The 17,173-nt window shown below is 35.7% G+C and overlaps 4 protein-coding genes across 9 annotated transcripts in view; 2 read left to right on the top strand and 2 right to left on the bottom strand.

The window, feature by feature from the left end:
• Positions 1–3,886, top strand: part of tnfaip8l2b (tumor necrosis factor, alpha-induced protein 8-like 2b) — a 6,195-nt gene extending 2,309 nt beyond the window's left edge. The window contains exons 2-3 of the mRNA XM_052578306.1: positions 1,970–2,289; positions 2,986–3,886. Coding sequence (XP_052434266.1) covers positions 1,972–2,289; positions 2,986–3,228 — 561 coding nt within the window. The 5' untranslated portion in view covers positions 1,970–1,971 and the 3' untranslated portion in view covers positions 3,229–3,886. The remainder of the gene's footprint in view (positions 1–1,969; positions 2,290–2,985) is intronic.
• Positions 3,887–4,588: 702 nt separating this feature from the next.
• On the bottom strand, positions 4,589–8,623 carry lysmd1 (LysM, putative peptidoglycan-binding, domain containing 1). 5 transcript variants are annotated; one of them, XM_052578302.1, is made up of 4 exons: positions 8,514–8,623; positions 7,937–8,181; positions 7,518–7,822; positions 4,589–5,395 (listed from the first exon to the last, which is right to left on the bottom strand). In XM_052578302.1, exons 2-4 carry the CDS (start codon positions 8,114–8,116, stop codon positions 5,248–5,250), a joined length of 633 nt encoding a protein of 210 aa, XP_052434262.1. In that variant the 5' UTR covers positions 8,117–8,181; positions 8,514–8,623; the 3' UTR covers positions 4,589–5,247. The 5 variants fall into 5 exon arrangements, with proteins under 5 accessions (XP_052434262.1, XP_052434261.1, XP_052434263.1 ...); XM_052578301.1 differs by having other exon boundaries at positions 7,937–8,251; positions 8,514–8,612; XM_052578303.1 differs by having other exon boundaries at positions 7,937–8,251; positions 8,527–8,607.
• scnm1 (sodium channel modifier 1) lies at positions 7,564–11,176 on the top strand. Of its 2 annotated transcripts, XM_052578299.1 has the most exons (9): positions 7,564–7,591; positions 7,939–8,054; positions 9,138–9,208; positions 9,303–9,391; positions 9,473–9,567; positions 9,904–10,004; positions 10,152–10,279; positions 10,372–10,495; positions 10,767–11,176. In XM_052578299.1, the coding sequence occupies exons 3-9, from the start codon at positions 9,195–9,197 to the stop codon at positions 10,876–10,878; spliced, it is 663 nt and encodes a 220-aa protein (XP_052434259.1). In that variant the 5' UTR covers positions 7,564–7,591; positions 7,939–8,054; positions 9,138–9,194; the 3' UTR covers positions 10,879–11,176. The 2 variants fall into 2 exon arrangements, with proteins under 2 accessions (XP_052434259.1, XP_052434258.1); XM_052578298.1 differs by lacking the exons at positions 7,564–7,591; positions 7,939–8,054 and adding an exon at positions 8,842–9,036.
• A 1,128-nt stretch (positions 11,177–12,304) lies between these two features.
• Positions 12,305–17,173, bottom strand: part of LOC127974781 (tropomodulin-4) — a 5,413-nt gene continuing 544 nt past the window's right edge. Inside the window, exons 2-9 of the mRNA XM_052578296.1 lie at positions 16,275–16,431; positions 15,871–15,993; positions 14,240–14,332; positions 13,975–14,105; positions 13,678–13,785; positions 12,949–13,092; positions 12,698–12,842; positions 12,305–12,557 (exon numbers count right to left, since the gene is read on the bottom strand). Of these exons, the coding sequence (XP_052434256.1) occupies positions 12,535–12,557; positions 12,698–12,842; positions 12,949–13,092; positions 13,678–13,785; positions 13,975–14,105; positions 14,240–14,332; positions 15,871–15,993; positions 16,275–16,431 (924 nt within the window). The 3' untranslated portion in view covers positions 12,305–12,534. The remainder of the gene's footprint in view (positions 12,558–12,697; positions 12,843–12,948; positions 13,093–13,677; positions 13,786–13,974; positions 14,106–14,239; positions 14,333–15,870; positions 15,994–16,274; positions 16,432–17,173) is intronic.

Below are 17,173 nucleotides of genomic sequence, written 5' to 3'. Positions count from 1 at the left end.
TAAATCGAGTTCATTAGGAAGTGAAACTCTAACTGCATTAAAATTTAATCAGGTTGGTTCGCCATAAACAGAATTGGATTTAAAAAGCAAAACACAGCTGATGGCGGCACTGAGACATCACATCACTTTTTACTTGTCTTGATTCATTTAAAAGAACACAGTGCAGGTCATTAGTACGTTAATGTACTTTGCAGTTATTGCATTTATTACAGAATCACTGCGTAGATGAGTACATCTGTAATCTGTAATGTAGTACATGATTTTTAATAAACGCTGCACAATAACATCATCACCAATAACAAGAACATCTAATGAAGGAAATATGCAAGACCTCAAAAAGTGCAATACACTGAAGAAATTTCTAAGCACATTGATGCCTGTATCATGATATAGTCTTCAGATTCATGTAGGAACTTGTGAGTACTATGCAGTGACTATTTCTCTCAAACATGTCTTTGCACGTTCTCCTGACTACACGATCTGTGAAGCAATGCTAAACTATGTTGTATTGGACATCAGAGACTTCAGCCTAAATGCATAAAGGATGTGCATGCAAATGATAGTTCAATCTAAATTTAAAGGAATAGTTCACCCAAAGATTACTTTACATTTACTCACCCTGAGGCTATTATAGTTGTAGAGTTTGTTTCTTTATTGGAACAGATAATTTAACATTATATGTAGGGTCAGAATTTGGTGTAAAGAACATGAAAGCATGGATCCATCCTGCCTTGTCTCAACGGTACAGGCTGGTGGTGTAATGGTGTGGGGCATATTTTCGTGCCGCACTTTGGGCCGCTTAGTACCAATTGAACATCGTTTTAACGCCACAGCCTACCTGAGTATTGTTGCTGACCGTGTCCATCCCTTTATGACAGTGTACACATCTTCTGATGGCTACTTCCAGCAGGATAATGCACCATGTCACAAAGCTCACATCATCTCAGACTGGTTTCTTGAACATGACAATGAGTTCACATTACTCAAATGGCTTCCAGTCACCATATCTCAATCCAATAGAGCAACTTTGGGATGTGGTGGAACGGGAGATTCGCATCGTGGATGTGCAGCCGAAAAGTCTGCAGCAACTGCGTGATGCTATCATTTAGATATGGACCAAAATCTCTGAGGAATGTTTCCAACACCTTGTTGAATCTATGCCAGCAAGAATTAAGGCAGTTCTGAAGGCAAAAGGGGGTTCAACCCAGTACTGGCAAGGTGTACCTAGTAAAGTTTTACTCCTAACCCTAAGGTTGTAGGTTCTAGGTTCGATATATATACACACATATATATATATATATATATATACACACACACACACACATACACTAGGGTGATTAAATTTTAAGTAAAATTACTATTTTTGTGTGAACTACTCCTTTAAATGTCATAAAACACTGAATGTTACATAGACACACTGATCACAGATATTGGGATGTCACTGAACACCACTGAGTGCTGGATATGATGACACATTATCTTGAGAACAATTACCGTTGTTTATGAGATGTGTGGGCAATAATGAGGTCCTAAATGGCAGGAGCTTTCCCCTGATGAATAACACGTTAAAGCAAGACTGTAAGGGGACTTCCCCATGGTGGGAGTTCTCCCAGCACTGACAGTCTTCACAATACACAACCAGAAATTAAATATAGGGGAAATGCACAGTTAGTCATAAGAATATTTCATAAACATAACGTGATAAATCATATGCATATGCCATTTTAAATTACATATTTTTAGATATCTCATGATTTAATCTTCATTATGCTAGTATCTTAAATAAAACATCTGATTAGTATTTCTTATATATATATATATATATATATATATATATATATATAGGGATTACAAAAAGTTACTGTTTATATATAACTGAGGGATTACATTAACGTCAAACACACTGAAGTAACAAATCAAAAATATCACCATCTTGAATTACTATTAATCTGCCCTCTTTCTTTTTAAGACATGGAGACGTTCAGCTCCAAGGACATAGCGCTCAAGGTCCAGAAAAAGATCGTGAGTCAAATGGCCAGCAAGTCTGTGGTGCAGAGGTTCATCGATGATACCAGCAGCGAGATTCTAGATGAGCTTTACCGAGTGTCAAAAGAGTACACTGGGAACCGCTCAGAGGCCCAGAAAGTGGTGAAGAACCTCATTAAAGTGGTGGTGAAGATAGCTATGCTTTTCAAGCACAATCGATTCAATGAGGAGGAGCTAAAGCTGGCCCAGAATTTCCAAAAGAAATTGCACCAGGGAGCCATGACAGCGATCAGCTTCCACGAGGTACACAACACACGCATCTAGCACCTTTACATTTGTAATTTTATTTTCTGAATTTATGCTCTCTGTATATTGAAATATAAGTAAGGTTGATTTATAACATTTTGAACTATGGGGATATTTGATATTTGTGACACAGCATAAGGTAAAGGCATCTAAAGTTTTGACAGATTTGAACAGATTTACCCAGAAAAATATTGTATATTTTAGTAAAACAAAAAAAGTTAGTGACCTCTGACTGTACATTGCAAACCTACGTTGACCACTGGGAACATCTGGGAAATTACTAAAGTAATAAAATTAAATTGTGGGGTGGGGGGGGTGTTGGGGGATTTGCGGGGAAATAACATTTTGCACGAATTGTTTTGTCATTTTCAGTCATGTCTTCAAAAAATAAAAAATAAAAATAAAAATAAAAAAATTATATATATACACACACACACACACACACACAAGAAAAATTACTTTTTCACAAAAACTTTTTTTTACTTTATATTTATTAATTGAAATATTATGTTAATATTACATATTTTTGTTTTATTAATATAAATTATTCCTAATTATTTATTTTTTATTGTTATTGTTTAATTTACAGATTCCAACTTTGCATCCACAAAGCAAGTGATGTGTTTCCAAACACAGCCTTATTTGTGACCAAATTTGTACTTTATCCCAAAAGTCTCTTCTTTTCCTTTACAGGTAGATTTCACGTTTGACAAAGCGGTTATATCAGAGATCCTGAAAGAAAGTAGAGACATGCTTCTGAAGCTTGTAAACACTCACCTCACACCAAAATCCCACGGACGCATCAACCATGTCTTCAACCATTATGCTGACCCTGAGCTCCTCACCCAGCTTTACAACCCATCCGGGCCTCTCAAACCCCACCTCACCAAAATCTGCAATGGGCTTGACAAACTGCTGGAGGATGGGAGGTTATGAGGACGGCGATGCACTAAAAGACTTTTACAGGACTGGCATGGATGACCACTCGTAATCTCAGACTGCGTACAGTGCAACCAAAGAGGCAGAAAGTGACTAACTGAAAGCAACGCACTTCAGTTCAACCATTGAAATACAGTTCAACCTTTGAAATAGTGTTGCTGGGCTGTAAAGGAACATTAGATCAATCAGTGGCCTGATATTGTTACCACAGCCACTGTTACTACCTGAGTGAGCTCAGATCAAATATAATAATATCATCAGAACAATTTTTTTTTTTTAAAGCTATAGGACACCAGCTGCGTTGGATAGCAGTTTTCTAGACTACTTATTTTTTAATAATGATGTTTAAACCACTGGGGTTCAGCTACCCTGCTGTAAATTAGAGCACATTGTATTGTTCAGAACTGTTAACATTTTATAGCTGATTATTTACCTCCCAGGACAACAAAATAACACGAAGCAGAAAAACACAAACTCGTTTATTTACTAAAGGCATTCTTTTTACACTGCCATCTAGTGTTACCCTATGGTTATGGCTATGATACAAATCTAAGCTTGGCACTACACAGTCAACAACTATATTTTGACATGAACAGCCCTGAGGGGAATCTGTTGTTCTAAAAGGGAACAATCACTAAATAAATATTTCCTTACAGCCCTTATGTAATTTGATTACAGTGTTGCAACACTGGGATCAGTAAGATTTGTTTTTAATACTTTCAGTAAGGGCATGTTAAATTGATCAGAGAGAAAGAATTTGTTTTCAAATAAATGCTGTTCTATTAAGTTTTATGTAAAAAATCCTGAAAAATGTATCATGGTTTCCATAAAAATATAAGACAGTTTTGACATTAATACGAAATGTTATGAAAATGCACTAAATCAGCATATTAGAATGATTTCTGAAAATCATGTGACACTGAAGAACTGTAATCGCAGGAATAACGTTTTAAAATATATTAAAATAGAAAACCTTTATTTTAAATTTGTAATACTACACCATATTATGGTTTTTACAGTAAGCCATCTATTTGCATTAGGCTAATTTGACATAGCATTTAATGTCTATAAATAACTTTTATTTATGACAAGAAATAGCTTACAAAAGCAAAAAGATTATATTTTGTCTTCTGGAGAACATTCATATACATAATGCAAACCCTTATGCTTTGTATGAACGTGCAATTCATTTATTCCAGGTTAGAAATGCACTTGACTGAAGGAATCTATTAGTGCAATTCAATTGTGCCAAAGACAATACATGTTTTAGTTACATGTTGCAACTTAGTTAATCTCTTTTTACTCTTTGCCAATGATTATCACTCAAGATTTCAAAGTTAAAAGACCAAGATCGGTATGCATTTATGGCATTTAATTTGTGCATTGGCTGCTGCATTCATATCACTGATGCAAAACACGAACCAGTCCAGGAAACAAGACTTCTTTATCAAAGTCTTTATCATGTTTTGGTAACCACAAAGGCCATTAGACACTTTAGCACTACGTAAACCAAACAGAAAAACACCAAACCAATCATGTGCAAGCAGTGAAAAACCATGCATTGTGTTCACACGTTTGACAGGAAACGATCTGAAAGATGTCCAGTGGCACATTCCCAGAGCATATACTTTTTAGTTTTCTATAACTATAAAAGTATTTGTGAGGTAGTATTAAAATCAATATTAATTAGCAAGTGCGTTATTTTTTCAAGCTAGATTCCTAATTAGTTCTTCCATTTAAATGCAGTCATCTATGTCACACACATCTATGTGTCATTACTTTGGTTATGCTCATACGAAATACAGCAGAATTATAATTCACATTATTACTTTTAGGCATCAAGCATTTACAGTGCTAATGTGTGTCTAAACTTGGAAGTAATTTTATAAAAGAACTATTGCAATTCAAACCAGCAATCTCCACATTATAAAGACATGAAACCCAATTAAGGAGCCCTCTAAAACAATCAACTTTTAAGATAGAAAACAGTCAGAGGAGTCCTAATACATGCCTACATCACAGCTGGAAGATCTCATCCTCCCTATCCCTCAAATTCCTGGTCCGTCTGGTGATTGTGATGGGAACTGCTCCCAAAATGGCCTGCTGGGAGGATGCTCGGTCAGATGTCAGATTGCTGTGATGGAGTTGTTCCGTAGATGACAACCTTTAAATGCAAAAGTGAATCTTTTAAGTGACTTCATTACTGAACAAGTTATGCTATAAGAATGAAAATGAGCTTTTGCAATTAATTCATTACAGGTGGATAATATATTTCTAAATATATTTGATAAATATGACACACCATCTAAAATGATATTTCAAAGTTGTGAATAAAACAACTATTAATGGAGTCTGTTTTTACAAGAAAATATTTTGTCAGTTTTTCTACTTCAAAATGTCATGTTTAATTCAATGTGTAACTTGCCATTTCTTTGTTAATATTTGTAAGATTTATTAGAGATTTCTGTTTATAAACTGATTTAAAGGAAAGGGGCATTCACACCAAAAATGATAACTATAAAGCAGCGCTATCCAAGGGACAGATTCGATGTTGTGGACACACCTGGGGGCCGGACACTATACAGTATATATAATATTTGAAACTAACATTTGAAACCAGTGGCACCAGCAATATTAATAACATTAAATGTGTTGTCTCTTGGACAGTAGCTTTAGTTGAAAGTAGCAGTAGCTTGAGTTGGGATGCAGATTTTGTCTTTTTTTTTTTTTTTCATTAATACATCTATTTAAAAAAAAAGTAACCTTTTTAAAGGGATAAATATGAATAATCTTACTGAGGCAGGACTCTAATATCATTAAAGGGGACATGAACTGTCTTTGTTTTTTATTTTGTACTGTTCTTTGAGGTGTGTTATCAAGATTTTAACATTTAAAAAACCCCATCATTTAGAAGTAATAAGCTATTTTCTGTCCTGTTTTTTAACCCTCTTATCAGAACGCTCTGTTTGAACAGGCGTGGTGGATTGTAGACTCAGAAGTATACACCCACTGATACGATTGGCTAACAGTCGTGTAAGTTTTGACAGCGTACATCCCTCACAGACATAAAACATATCAAACAATCTGTAATAACAGACTAAGCAAAAGTGACCAAATTATAAAACAGTTACACTTGTGTATTGCGACATTACTACTGGACCCAATATATTCAGCACAGCATCGTCTTTGAGTTTCAATCTTTTTGAAAATCTCGTGTTGAATTGTGCCTCGTTTGTAAACAAATCCGCTGTAAAATAAAGTGGACGAACGGCGATTTCTTGCTGACATGGTCTGGATCTTCATTAGAAATAAAGTTCATCCCCTCTTTCCTAAAGATGGGAGCAGAACGAAAGCAAAGCAAAGACTATTTTTTCGACAACTTGGCACTGCACAGCGTCTTCTTGTCTTTAGAGCCATCTTTATCATTTGGCTTCTGTGTAGACCCGCGTTCACCACTTTCTTTATTTACTTTACATGCGCAAATTGGTGGGCAGGGCTAAACAGACAGCGATGTAGAAGCAGGTGTTGATCTTCTTCTGCAGAAGCCCACTGCTCTGTGTTTTTGTGTTCACATTGAGTGTGTGTGTTCACTGCTGTGTGTGTGCACTTTGGATGGGTTAAATGCATAGCATGAATTCTGAGTATGGGTCACCATACTTGGCTGTATGTCCTTTCACTTTCACTTTAAAATTAACATTTGGTCTTCCACAGTATCATACACGTAGACCAGGGGTGTCAAACTCAATTCCTGGAGGGCCAGAGCCCTGCATAGTTTAGATTCAACCCTAATTAAACACACCTGATCCAACTAATCAGGTCTTTCAGGCTTATTTGAAATCTAAATGGTATATGTGTTGGAACAAAACTCTACAGGGCTCCAGCCCTCCAGGAATTGAGTTTGATACCCCTGACTTAGATCATGACAACCACGGGTAAAACCACACATGGTAAGAATACCAAAGTTGTTTCAGCTGTCTTTACATTAGTGTAACTCCCCATGACATTTGTGACATTTTTCAATTTAGGGCTAATTATACCTAAATCATTGTAGATCCATCCTTGGTATGAATAGGCCTTTTAAACACTACACAATTTTTTTCCCCCAGTGTAATGAATCGGCTGATGTTCATTGTAACCTCTCCAGAATCATATGACTCATGGTTCTTCCATTGAACTGAAACTTGCTGAGCAACTCAGCTGACAGCAAATAAAACGACTGCAATAAGTGAAATCTGTAATACCCTAACAACAGTGACAGCAGTCATTATTTTATTCTGACAACTTACTGTGTCTCTCCCTCCTGGCAGGTCTTCACAGCTGCTTGTTTGGACTGACTGATCAAGCTGTCCATCTTTTTCAGGTATTCCACTGGTGACAGATCAGCATTCGCTTCACATCTAGAGTCTACTTGGCTTTTGGGGATCTCATTAGAAATCTCAGTGTGTATTTGTGTTGGATCTGTCTCGTCCTTGGTCAATTCCACTCCATTTGTGAAAGACACAGACTCTGTTAGCACGGGGATGAAGAGGGACTCCTTTAGGAATATTGAATCATTTGTGTACAGTCTGTTTGCCCTTTTGATTTGCTCCATCTGTAAAGGCAGAAAAAAGGATTAGAACGTACATTATGTAATAATTAAGTAATTACCTCCACCTAAAGTTTTAAAAGGTCAAATTCCTTAAATGCCTTCTCTCTGTTTACTTACAGACACGCCATATTTCAGTGATAGTCCTTGCAAGGTCTCACCGGGCTGGACTTTATGCTCAATTCGTCTTTGTCTAACGGGTGATAATGAAGAGGACACCAGGCTGCCGTAGGACCGGGTGCGTTGGCCGCGTAGGAGGCCGTGACTCCCGGCCAGTGAGGCTGAGTGATCCGCAGACATGACCTGAGCTCCAGCGTTTATCTAATAATGACTTGAGATGAACTCCAGCTGACCATCTGCGGCTGCTGAACGCATGACGGCAGGACAAAACATAACAGCTTCGGTTATGAGTCGAATTAACGGGAGAAATAAAGTCTGCAGCAAAAAGTAAACAATCAATTTAATTATCACGTTCTTAGAATAATCTGCTCAGCGCACGACATTACGAACCGAACGAAACATTTTAACGCCATATAAACTGTAACGTTAGATAAATAACACTGCATACACATTGAGGTTTTAAAATATTGTACTCGTTAACTGCTCGAACGTCGTTAAAATAACAGTGGCGCCCCAAAACTGAACAATTCAGATATATAATAATATATCAATTATACAAATAGTAGAGAAATATTACCGGTGACCTTTACATTTTAAGTTCAGACGGTCTTAAAACTTATTTGGCCCAAGACCTTAACAGTTTAGCTTAGCCTACGTTGCCATGGCGTCAGCTAATGTAAGATCCGCCCATGTCCGACTCATTTCAGCGAATCGATTCTTTGATTCGATTTTAACAAATGAATTTGTTAAAAATTATTCATCAGTTCTTTTACGTAATTAAGTGTTTTCTGCGGTTTGACGTGCATTGAACACGAATAAATCGTATTTCAATACGAAACCAGGGAGAGAAAAAAGAGTGGTTTAGCTTTAAATGGATCAGTCCGATCTTCAGACTCGATTCGTTCATGAATCAGACATCACTACCCATAATTCCAGAGACCAAAACAGGAAGAAAGGGATGTCTTTAGTAAGCCTGCTTATCGGTGAGAGTGAAATAAGAAATTATTTGCGTTAATACCTGAAAGAAGAAAAACTGCAAGTGGCCAACCATGTCTTTCAAAAGGGAGGGTAATGATCAAAGTCAGCTAAATGTATTGAAGGTATAATAAAACGACAAGCAAACTAACGTATGTTTTTTGTACACGCGCACAAGTAAATTTTACCTTTTCTCACTGTTTTTTTTCTCTCGTTCTCTTACAAGAAACGACGCGTTGCAGATCTTCTGTCGAACTTCATCCCAGATGATGAAGCCACTCTGATGAAAAACGGAAGGTGGTTATTTAATTGAATTGTTTGGATTGCAGAAAGAAGTCCGTGTCTGACCCATTTCCCATTCACTAAGGACCATGTGTTCTCCCCACTGTAGATATAGCTGCCTTGTGTGTTCTCACCGTCCTGTGTTTGACACTGTTGATATGCTCATGGTGCACAGGAAGGGAAAGAGACACCTCGAAGGTCAGATTCTGCCTATGCATTTACTCAGCTTCTCTATAAACCAGAATTCAGTTAAGTCCTCTTTGGTCTATTAATTTGTAGGAATGAAATGGTTCTATGGCAAAAAGAATCAACTTAAACATGAAATTGATAAAAGGCGACATCAAGATTATGTGAAAGCAGAAGATGAGCGACAGGTAAGTGGATTTGTTTTCTTCAACCAGTTTATTAATCAGTAAAATTGTTTTTTCATTGCTGCATCTTATCATATCATATGATTTATATAACAAAGAAAGTGAGAAATGTTAACTTATTTGGCCAAAAATTTCAGCATATTAAATATTACTACTTCATTTTCCATCATAATATTTATTTTTCATTTTACATCATAATTGCATCTTTAGGATTTATTTTTATTTTAAATCAGTTTTAGTGCATTCTCACTTTAAAACCATGCAGCACATACATGTATAATTAGGTCATATTCTTTTTTTGATATATTATTACAATATTGCATTGTCACTTGTCCTCAGGAACCCTCCAGTTCAGCTCCTCTACTAAGTGAAACACGTAAAATTACCCATCATGCCCTACTCAGAACTGCTCCCTACAGTAGCTGCCACAGAAAGGCCAGGTAACGTCTGTGAACTGAACCATCTACTCTCACACGTCTGAATTATTTTATAAAGTCCTCGCTAGGCTGTTTGTGTCTTTTTAGTTTCATTGATTAATTAATACCTTTTTTTGCACATTTATTTGATCTATTTCTTCATTCATAAAGTGAACGATTGGAATCATCAGGATGTGGCCAAGAAGACAAAAAAGATCAAATCAACAATATCAACTCCTCAACTCATTTGTCCATTAGGACAGGAAGTATTGACTCCATATCAACAAGTAGCACAACAGGTACAACAAATATCTATTTACATGAAGGCAGTACACATGCTGTGCTTATGCTTTTAATTTTCCATATGCATTGTGTTAATTGTCATTTGTAGTGCATCAGGAACAGACTCAAGGGAAAGAAGAGAAAAAGAAGGGGAAGAAGGGATCCAGTATTGAGTGTGAGCCTATAACAGAGCAGAGACGCAAAGAACTGGAACACTACCTCAAATTAAAAAGGTATGACAACACTTGACACAGTGACTCACATTTATCTCACATTCTGATTATAGATCTGATGCTAACATCCAAATCAATATTAAACCAATAGTTCACCCAAAAATGAACATTTGCTGAAGATGACTTGCCCTCTCAGGCCATCCAAGTAGATGAGATTTGGAGAAATTTAGCATTACATCTCATTCTCGCAAATGGTTAAATAACTGTGTGCTTCTCGTAGATTATCTCTCAATCAATTATACCCCTTTTTTTCCTCACTTGTCCGTTCCAGTTCGGGATGGCTGCAGGACAGAAGTGGTAAATGGGTTAAAGATGAGAACGCTGAGTTCGACTCTGATGAAGAAGAACCGGATCAGTTACCTCCTAGCAGTGAATCTTCATAGCAGACTCCATACTGTTCAGCAACTGCCAGTGCTTCAGGATGCATTTAAACTGAACTGCATAGGAGATGATATTGTCTTGATAGGCACAGCTCTCACATGACACCTTTTATGTCCATGTCTCTGTGACATACTTTATATACAATAAGGTGAAAACTTCAAGACATCCTTTCTGGAAAAGAGTTTGCAAATTGTATTAGTACCATGTACTACTTGGCATCTTGTTGAAACAGTTTCTGAACTAACATTGTCATATTTATATGTGAATAAAGTGAGGAGGTTGTGACCTCATTGTGTTGAATCAAGTGGAATATTTTCACAAATGTCTCTATCATTTTACATTTGTATGATGAATATCTGTTCCACAGAATGTGGAATGGATGCTTCGTTCTGTGGATCCTTTGCCAAATGCCATTAGTTTTCCACATTCTGAAGCATGCCTGTAGAGTTAAAGACAGCCACCAAAATCTTCTTAATTAACTTCTACACCTGTCACACATCTGTAAAATATATGGTGGTATATTTGGAGCTTTGTAACACACAAACCCATGAGACTGGGTTTCATGACCGAGTGGTTTGTGTTTAAGAAAAAATTGAATAGTTCCATTTGTTTTGTTCCTCTGGTTTTGGGTCATCATATAATTAAAGTTATAACATGAATCATACATTATTTCTATTAATTCAATAATGCATCACCTAAATCCAATCTAAACTGTTACAGAGTCCAGATATACAAATTAAAATGAAGCAGTTTTGTACTGTCAGTCTGCTGAGAGCATCTGCTTTGAAATGACAGTACTGTTCAAAAATATGGGGCAGGTAAGACTTTTTAAAAGTTGCTGAAAGAAGCCCTCAGCAAAGCTGTATTTATTTAAGAAAAATGGTACAGTAAAAATGTTAATTTTGTGTGTGTCGGGGGGTATTCCAGTGATGGTAGAGCTGAATCTTCAGGAATCATTCAGTGTCATATGATCCTTCAGTAAACATTTTAATATGCAGATTTGGATTTTAAGAAAGCATTTCTTCTTTTTATCAAGGTTGAACATTAGCACTGCTTACTATTTTGTGGAAACTGTGATGCGTTTTTCTGTTTGATGAATAGAATGTTCAAAAGAACAGAATTTATTTGCAACATTAGTTTTCTGTAACAATATTTAAAAATGTATTTGCTGTTGTTTTTGATCAGTATAATGCATCCTTGCTGAATTAAATTACCTTAAAAAAAGTAGTGTATGTCAGTGTTTTGATAGTACAAACCTGTATTAAATGATGATATTGTAATTTTATGAAACTTTGAAGTCTGATTAGACAATATAGAATGTAATATTTTATTTCAAATATTTACAAAAAAAAACCTTTACGGGAGCACCATATTACCAGAAAATGAACTGAGCAACTGGTGTCTTTTTCAAGTTTGCAAACTGAGGTATTAAGGAGCAGGTCAATTTTATTAGATCAGAGCTTTTGATTTGATGAAATCCACAGAAAGCAATGAAGTCTTATCAAGCTGGCAGTGATGAGATCCACAGTGGCCGATGGCGAATGGTAAAAGCATATCTGTAGAGTTTGTCCTGGCTGTTACTGGAGCGTCTGTAGGACTCCAACTCTGAACATGGAGAACTCTGATATCTCCTAAATGAAATAAACTCCATCCTCTTTTCAACTTACTCTCTGCTGACGAACTGGAGATGAGATATACACAAAAAAATATCAAGTTTAATGTAGCAACAAACACCAAAATGAATGATTTTTTTTTTCCTTTTTCAGCTACAGAAAAAGACAAGCTGCAATATTTGAGAAAAAAATAGGAGAATCCACTCACGGATATCATTGTTTCTGGTGATGGCCACTGCAGCTCTTGCACGTGGACCCTGCTGAGTGAAGTGATAACCAATTTTTATGATGCTAGGGTTGTTCTCCAACATGGTTGCAATCTCCATCTCAACTGAGTCGCCCAGTGTCTGCCTCTGTAAGAAAACACACAATTTCATTATTAGTTTTTTTAGTTTTCATTTTTTTTAGTCTAAACGCATGCCATCCGATTGTTCTAGCAGGAGAGTTTTTGTCTCTTACTTGGTTGTCGATCTTAATCTCAGTCAGAGTGGAGTTTTGTCGCAGTGCCTTGACGATGGCCATCATGCCTTGTGCAGTAATGAAGTTGGACTCAATGTTGAGGCTCTGTAGGGTAGTGTTGGACTGTAACATCTCAGCTATAGCCTAACTCAGAGCAAGAGAAACAACTGACATCAGCTCTCCATCATTACCACAATACATATAGAGGAAAACGGTTGAAAAATTATTTTTTGAAGAATATTTAGAATAACTATTGATTAGTCAAAAGTTTGGGGTCAATTCTGTCTCTTATGCTCACCAAGCCTGCATCACTCAAAAATACAGTAATATATAGTGTGTACGGAAAGTATTCAGACCCCCTTACATTTTCACTCTTTGTTGAATTGCAGCCATTTGCTAAAATCATTTATGTTCTTTTCTTTTTCTCATAAATGTACACACAGCTCCCCATATTGACAGATATATATATATATATATATATATATATATATATATATATATATATATATATATATATATATATATATATATAAAACCTCCATGGTTTGAATCTATAAAATATATATTTTACTATTATTTACAGGATTTACTAAACTTACCATAGGATAAGATTTTAGATTTTATTTGACCTAGACACACTTCTTCAGATTTGCATGCAGAAATATATGAAACTGAAGCAAAGAAGCAATGAATGAATGAAATATCAAAAGCACAGGCTTCAGGTCTTACATAGGCCACGGGGTCATTACTGCGTGTCCCAGCAATGCTGAGGATTAACACGTGTGTGTTACGCTTCATAGCCTCAAAAATCCCTTTCAGGGTCGGGATGGGAATGTCCTACAGCAACACAAACAGTCATTACTACCCCATTCTGCTCATGCACAGAAATGCATCAATTCCTGTGATGCTTGAAAGAAAACAAATACTAGAAAGTGTAATTATGTCATCTGTTTAGAATATTGTGTCTAGTCTGTAATGTGATCATAATTACGCTGATTGAGGTGTGAGTACAGTTGTCATGTTTACCGGGATGTTGTTGAGGTTGACCTCTGTCAGCTTATTGTCATTTTTCTGGATGCAGCGAAGAGTATCCTCCACATCTGTGTCATTAGGAGGCTCGTCGGGATAGATCTTATACACATCTGGTTTCACTACACCTAAAAGAGTATAGAGCAACTTATGACATGGAACAATTGTATATGCTGAATTGACATTCAGTAAATTCAACAAAAATGGAGAAATCTGGAAAAATGGAAATTGTGTGGTTTAAATGTGCTGTATGTATACATACTGTTGATGCCTTCTGTGTTGGCAATCTTGCCAGTGGTGTTCAGGGCATCATAATATTGCTTGTTGCTCATGAGTGTGTACATTCCCAGGATGGCTGTGAGGATACAAGAACCTCATTAGTTAACGACATAGCAATTATCACTTTTGGACTAATCTTAATGGGATGCCAGTGTATTAATAAAAACATATTAACAACTATACAAATATAAAACCCTTTATTAATTTTAATGAATGAATAAATGATTAAAATAATAACAATTACAATAACAAGAAATATGAAATAGTTATAAAATAATTAATATTAATGCATTTTAATTTAACAAATAAAAGTAATAATTATTCATGTAAATACATGTATAGATATTTATAAGAATCTAAAAGACAAACTAAATATTATTTTATAATTTATATTAGTAATATTACAAATAGTTTAAAATAAAAATATCCTATTAATGACTAATATGTATTATAATGAATTTATAATGAATTAATAGTTAATACATTTTAATACTGATACGTTTCTACTTATACATCGAAATATATTACTATTTAATATATATACAGTTAAATAATATGTCAATTGACAATTAATAATTCAATTAATTAATTAATATTGATAAAACAATAAACAATCTAATGTTATACATGTAAATATAATGTTTTTTAATGAATCATTGTTTAATTATTGAGAAAAACTGTTAAACTGTAAACTTGCATTTGAACAGCAGGTGGAGCTGACTAACCAGTAAATCCACTATGAACGCCCCCTCCAAGTTTCAATTAACAGTGGCTGGACTGGTGAAAAAATACAATAGGGCAACAGTGGATAAACTGGGGATTGGGATAGACGAGTTCTTACCTTTGTCCAACAGCGTGAATCCCATATTCAGACAATAACTAGATTTAAACCCCCAGCACCCTTTAGAAATCCATTTAGCTACCCTGCATCTCAGCAAAAGCAGACTCATCCATTAAATCACCAACGGCAAACCCCTATTGACAGTTTAATCCAGAACTGGATGTGTTCCAGAGGTAAAACTGTGTTCTGAATGAGGGGCTCTGCTGGGAAATCTGCAGCTAGTGACACACTCCAAAACTCTACAGCTTTAAATGTCCTTAAGGGCAAAAGCTTGCTATTAAGTGCTCAAGGACAATTAGACTATTGACCGGTTTCCATCACTTTAGAGTGCTAAATCAAGAATAATATGAATTCTTTGTGTCACATGTTGCATTTTTAATTGAAGCCGTAAGATAAGTGATATTTATGTTTGGCTAAATGTTATATATATATATATATATATATATATATATATATATATATATATTTTTTTTTTTTTTTTTTTTTTTAAGTTGTGAATATAGATTACATTAGAAAGGGTTTGACTGGCAAATGTTATGCCCAAGGTATTGTGATCTGCTGTTTACAATAGCAAACAGAGGATTAGTCCTTAGTCAAGTATCAAAATTGGCTTTACAGTCAGAGCTGTTTACAGGACATTACAGGTTTAAAGTGAGGCTTTGGTTTGGAAGAGTTTAATGCAAATCTCTAGAGCATTCCCAAACGGATATCATAAGTTCCTTTATATCATGTGAAAAGAAACAACAGGAACTGAGCAGAAATGTGATGCCCACCTGCAATGTCACACATTTCAGCATCTGTTGCGTTCTTTAATGCTTCCTCAAGCTCAGGTTCCAGAGTGATCTGTTCCTCCACTGGGATTTGTCCTGATCCTGGTTTAGGGACAAAGGTCTTTCCTACAGACAGTGGAGGGAAAGAGAAATGTTCACTTTACTCACAGCTATTATACAAACACAAGAAAGAAACAAATGAACAAATTATACAATTAGAATTAGAAAATGATATATAGTATAATAATGCATGAATAATTTTGAATTCTATAAAAGTTCAGAATAATGGCTAATAAGTGGCAAATCTGCCTTTAGCTGAATATTTCAAAACACATTTGTTTACAAAGGCTTTTCAGATTTTAGATTTTAGAAGCGGTATGTTTAAAAGAATCCAGTGTTGGTGTCACCTCTCTTCTCCCCTGTAAAGGGCACCAGGTCTTCTCTGTCCTTTTGTTCCATGGCCTGCTTCTCCAGGAAATCCATCAGGGCAAAGCGATCAAAGTGGCCTGTGGGACTTTTCTTGGTCTGGTCACGCTGACGGAAACCGGCTGGAAGGATGGCATTCTGAAAGGTCATGAAAATCATTATGCTTAAAATGATTTCTGCAATCAGAAATCTCCCATTCACACACACACACACACATTTGATAGCATCATTCTCATAAAATCATGTTTTAAACAAAAAAAAAATCTGTCATAGTTCTTTTTTTTTTTTTTTTTTTCAATGGGACATAAGAGTTACAGAGTAGTCAGAACTGCTTTTTCTGTGAAAACAAAATGCATTCTGAGCACTGCCAAGTACAGCAGCAATTATGCTTATTTATAACACAGCTCTCTGGAATACTTGGTCAATCAGAGCATTCAGCTGTCATATATTTTCAAATATTTGCTGTCGTCCATGGCTATGCTTTGTATCCACTCCACTACTTTCATGTCTCTCACATCATATTCATACATCATTCATAGAAATAATATTGATGCCATCTTGTGTCTAGACTGAAATGAAACTGGCTTCAGACGGACTTTTATTTTGCAATAATTGACCAGCTTACTGTACATTATTATAATTTTTTTCATGTTTTGCATCACACACTTGCCGACTTTGCAAATGGCTACAGATAAAAACTAGCAATATACCCCAAACGACTGAAGATCACACACTATCATACTTTGAAGCTGTTCTGGACAATAGAAACTCACATGTTAACATGTCCCTCATAAATAAAAAAAGTCCTGGCTCTTTATAATGTCAGTGAATGGGGGTTAAGATTTTGAAGGCCAAAAAAGTGCATCCATCAATATTAAAA

Source organism: Carassius gibelio, chromosome B16, assembly GCF_023724105.1.
Source record: "Carassius gibelio isolate Cgi1373 ecotype wild population from Czech Republic chromosome B16, carGib1.2-hapl.c, whole genome shotgun sequence".
Lineage (NCBI taxonomy): Eukaryota > Metazoa > Chordata > Actinopteri > Cypriniformes > Cyprinidae > Carassius > Carassius gibelio.
The sequence above is the reverse complement of the archived record's forward strand: the minus strand, read 5'-3'. Positions and strand labels throughout refer to the sequence as shown.

What these genes read in the sequence shown, in the direction of transcription:
- scnm1 (XM_052578298.1), top strand. Translation starts at nt 8,986, where the DNA reads ATGTCTTTCAAAAGGGAGGGTAATGATCAAAGTCAGCTAAATGTATTG. An exon ending in AAGCAGAAGATGAGCGACAG is followed by an intron (nt 9,568 to 9,903) that starts GTAAGTGGATTT and finishes ACTTGTCCTCAG; the next exon opens with GAACCCTCCAGTTCAGCTCC. An exon ending in CACTACCTCAAATTAAAAAG is followed by an intron (nt 10,496 to 10,766) that starts GTATGACAACAC and finishes TGTCCGTTCCAG; the next exon opens with TTCGGGATGGCTGCAGGACA.
- lysmd1 (XM_052578302.1), bottom strand. Translation starts at nt 8,116, where the DNA reads ATGTCTGCGGATCACTCAGCCTCACTGGCCGGGAGTCACGGCCTCCTA. An exon ending in CACTGAAATATGGCGTGTCT is followed by an intron (nt 7,823 to 7,936) that starts GTAAGTAAACAG and finishes CTGCCTTTACAG; the next exon opens with ATGGAGCAAATCAAAAGGGC. An exon ending in TGCCAGGAGGGAGAGACACA is followed by an intron (nt 5,396 to 7,517) that starts GTAAGTTGTCAG and finishes TTGCATTTAAAG; the next exon opens with GTTGTCATCTACGGAACAAC.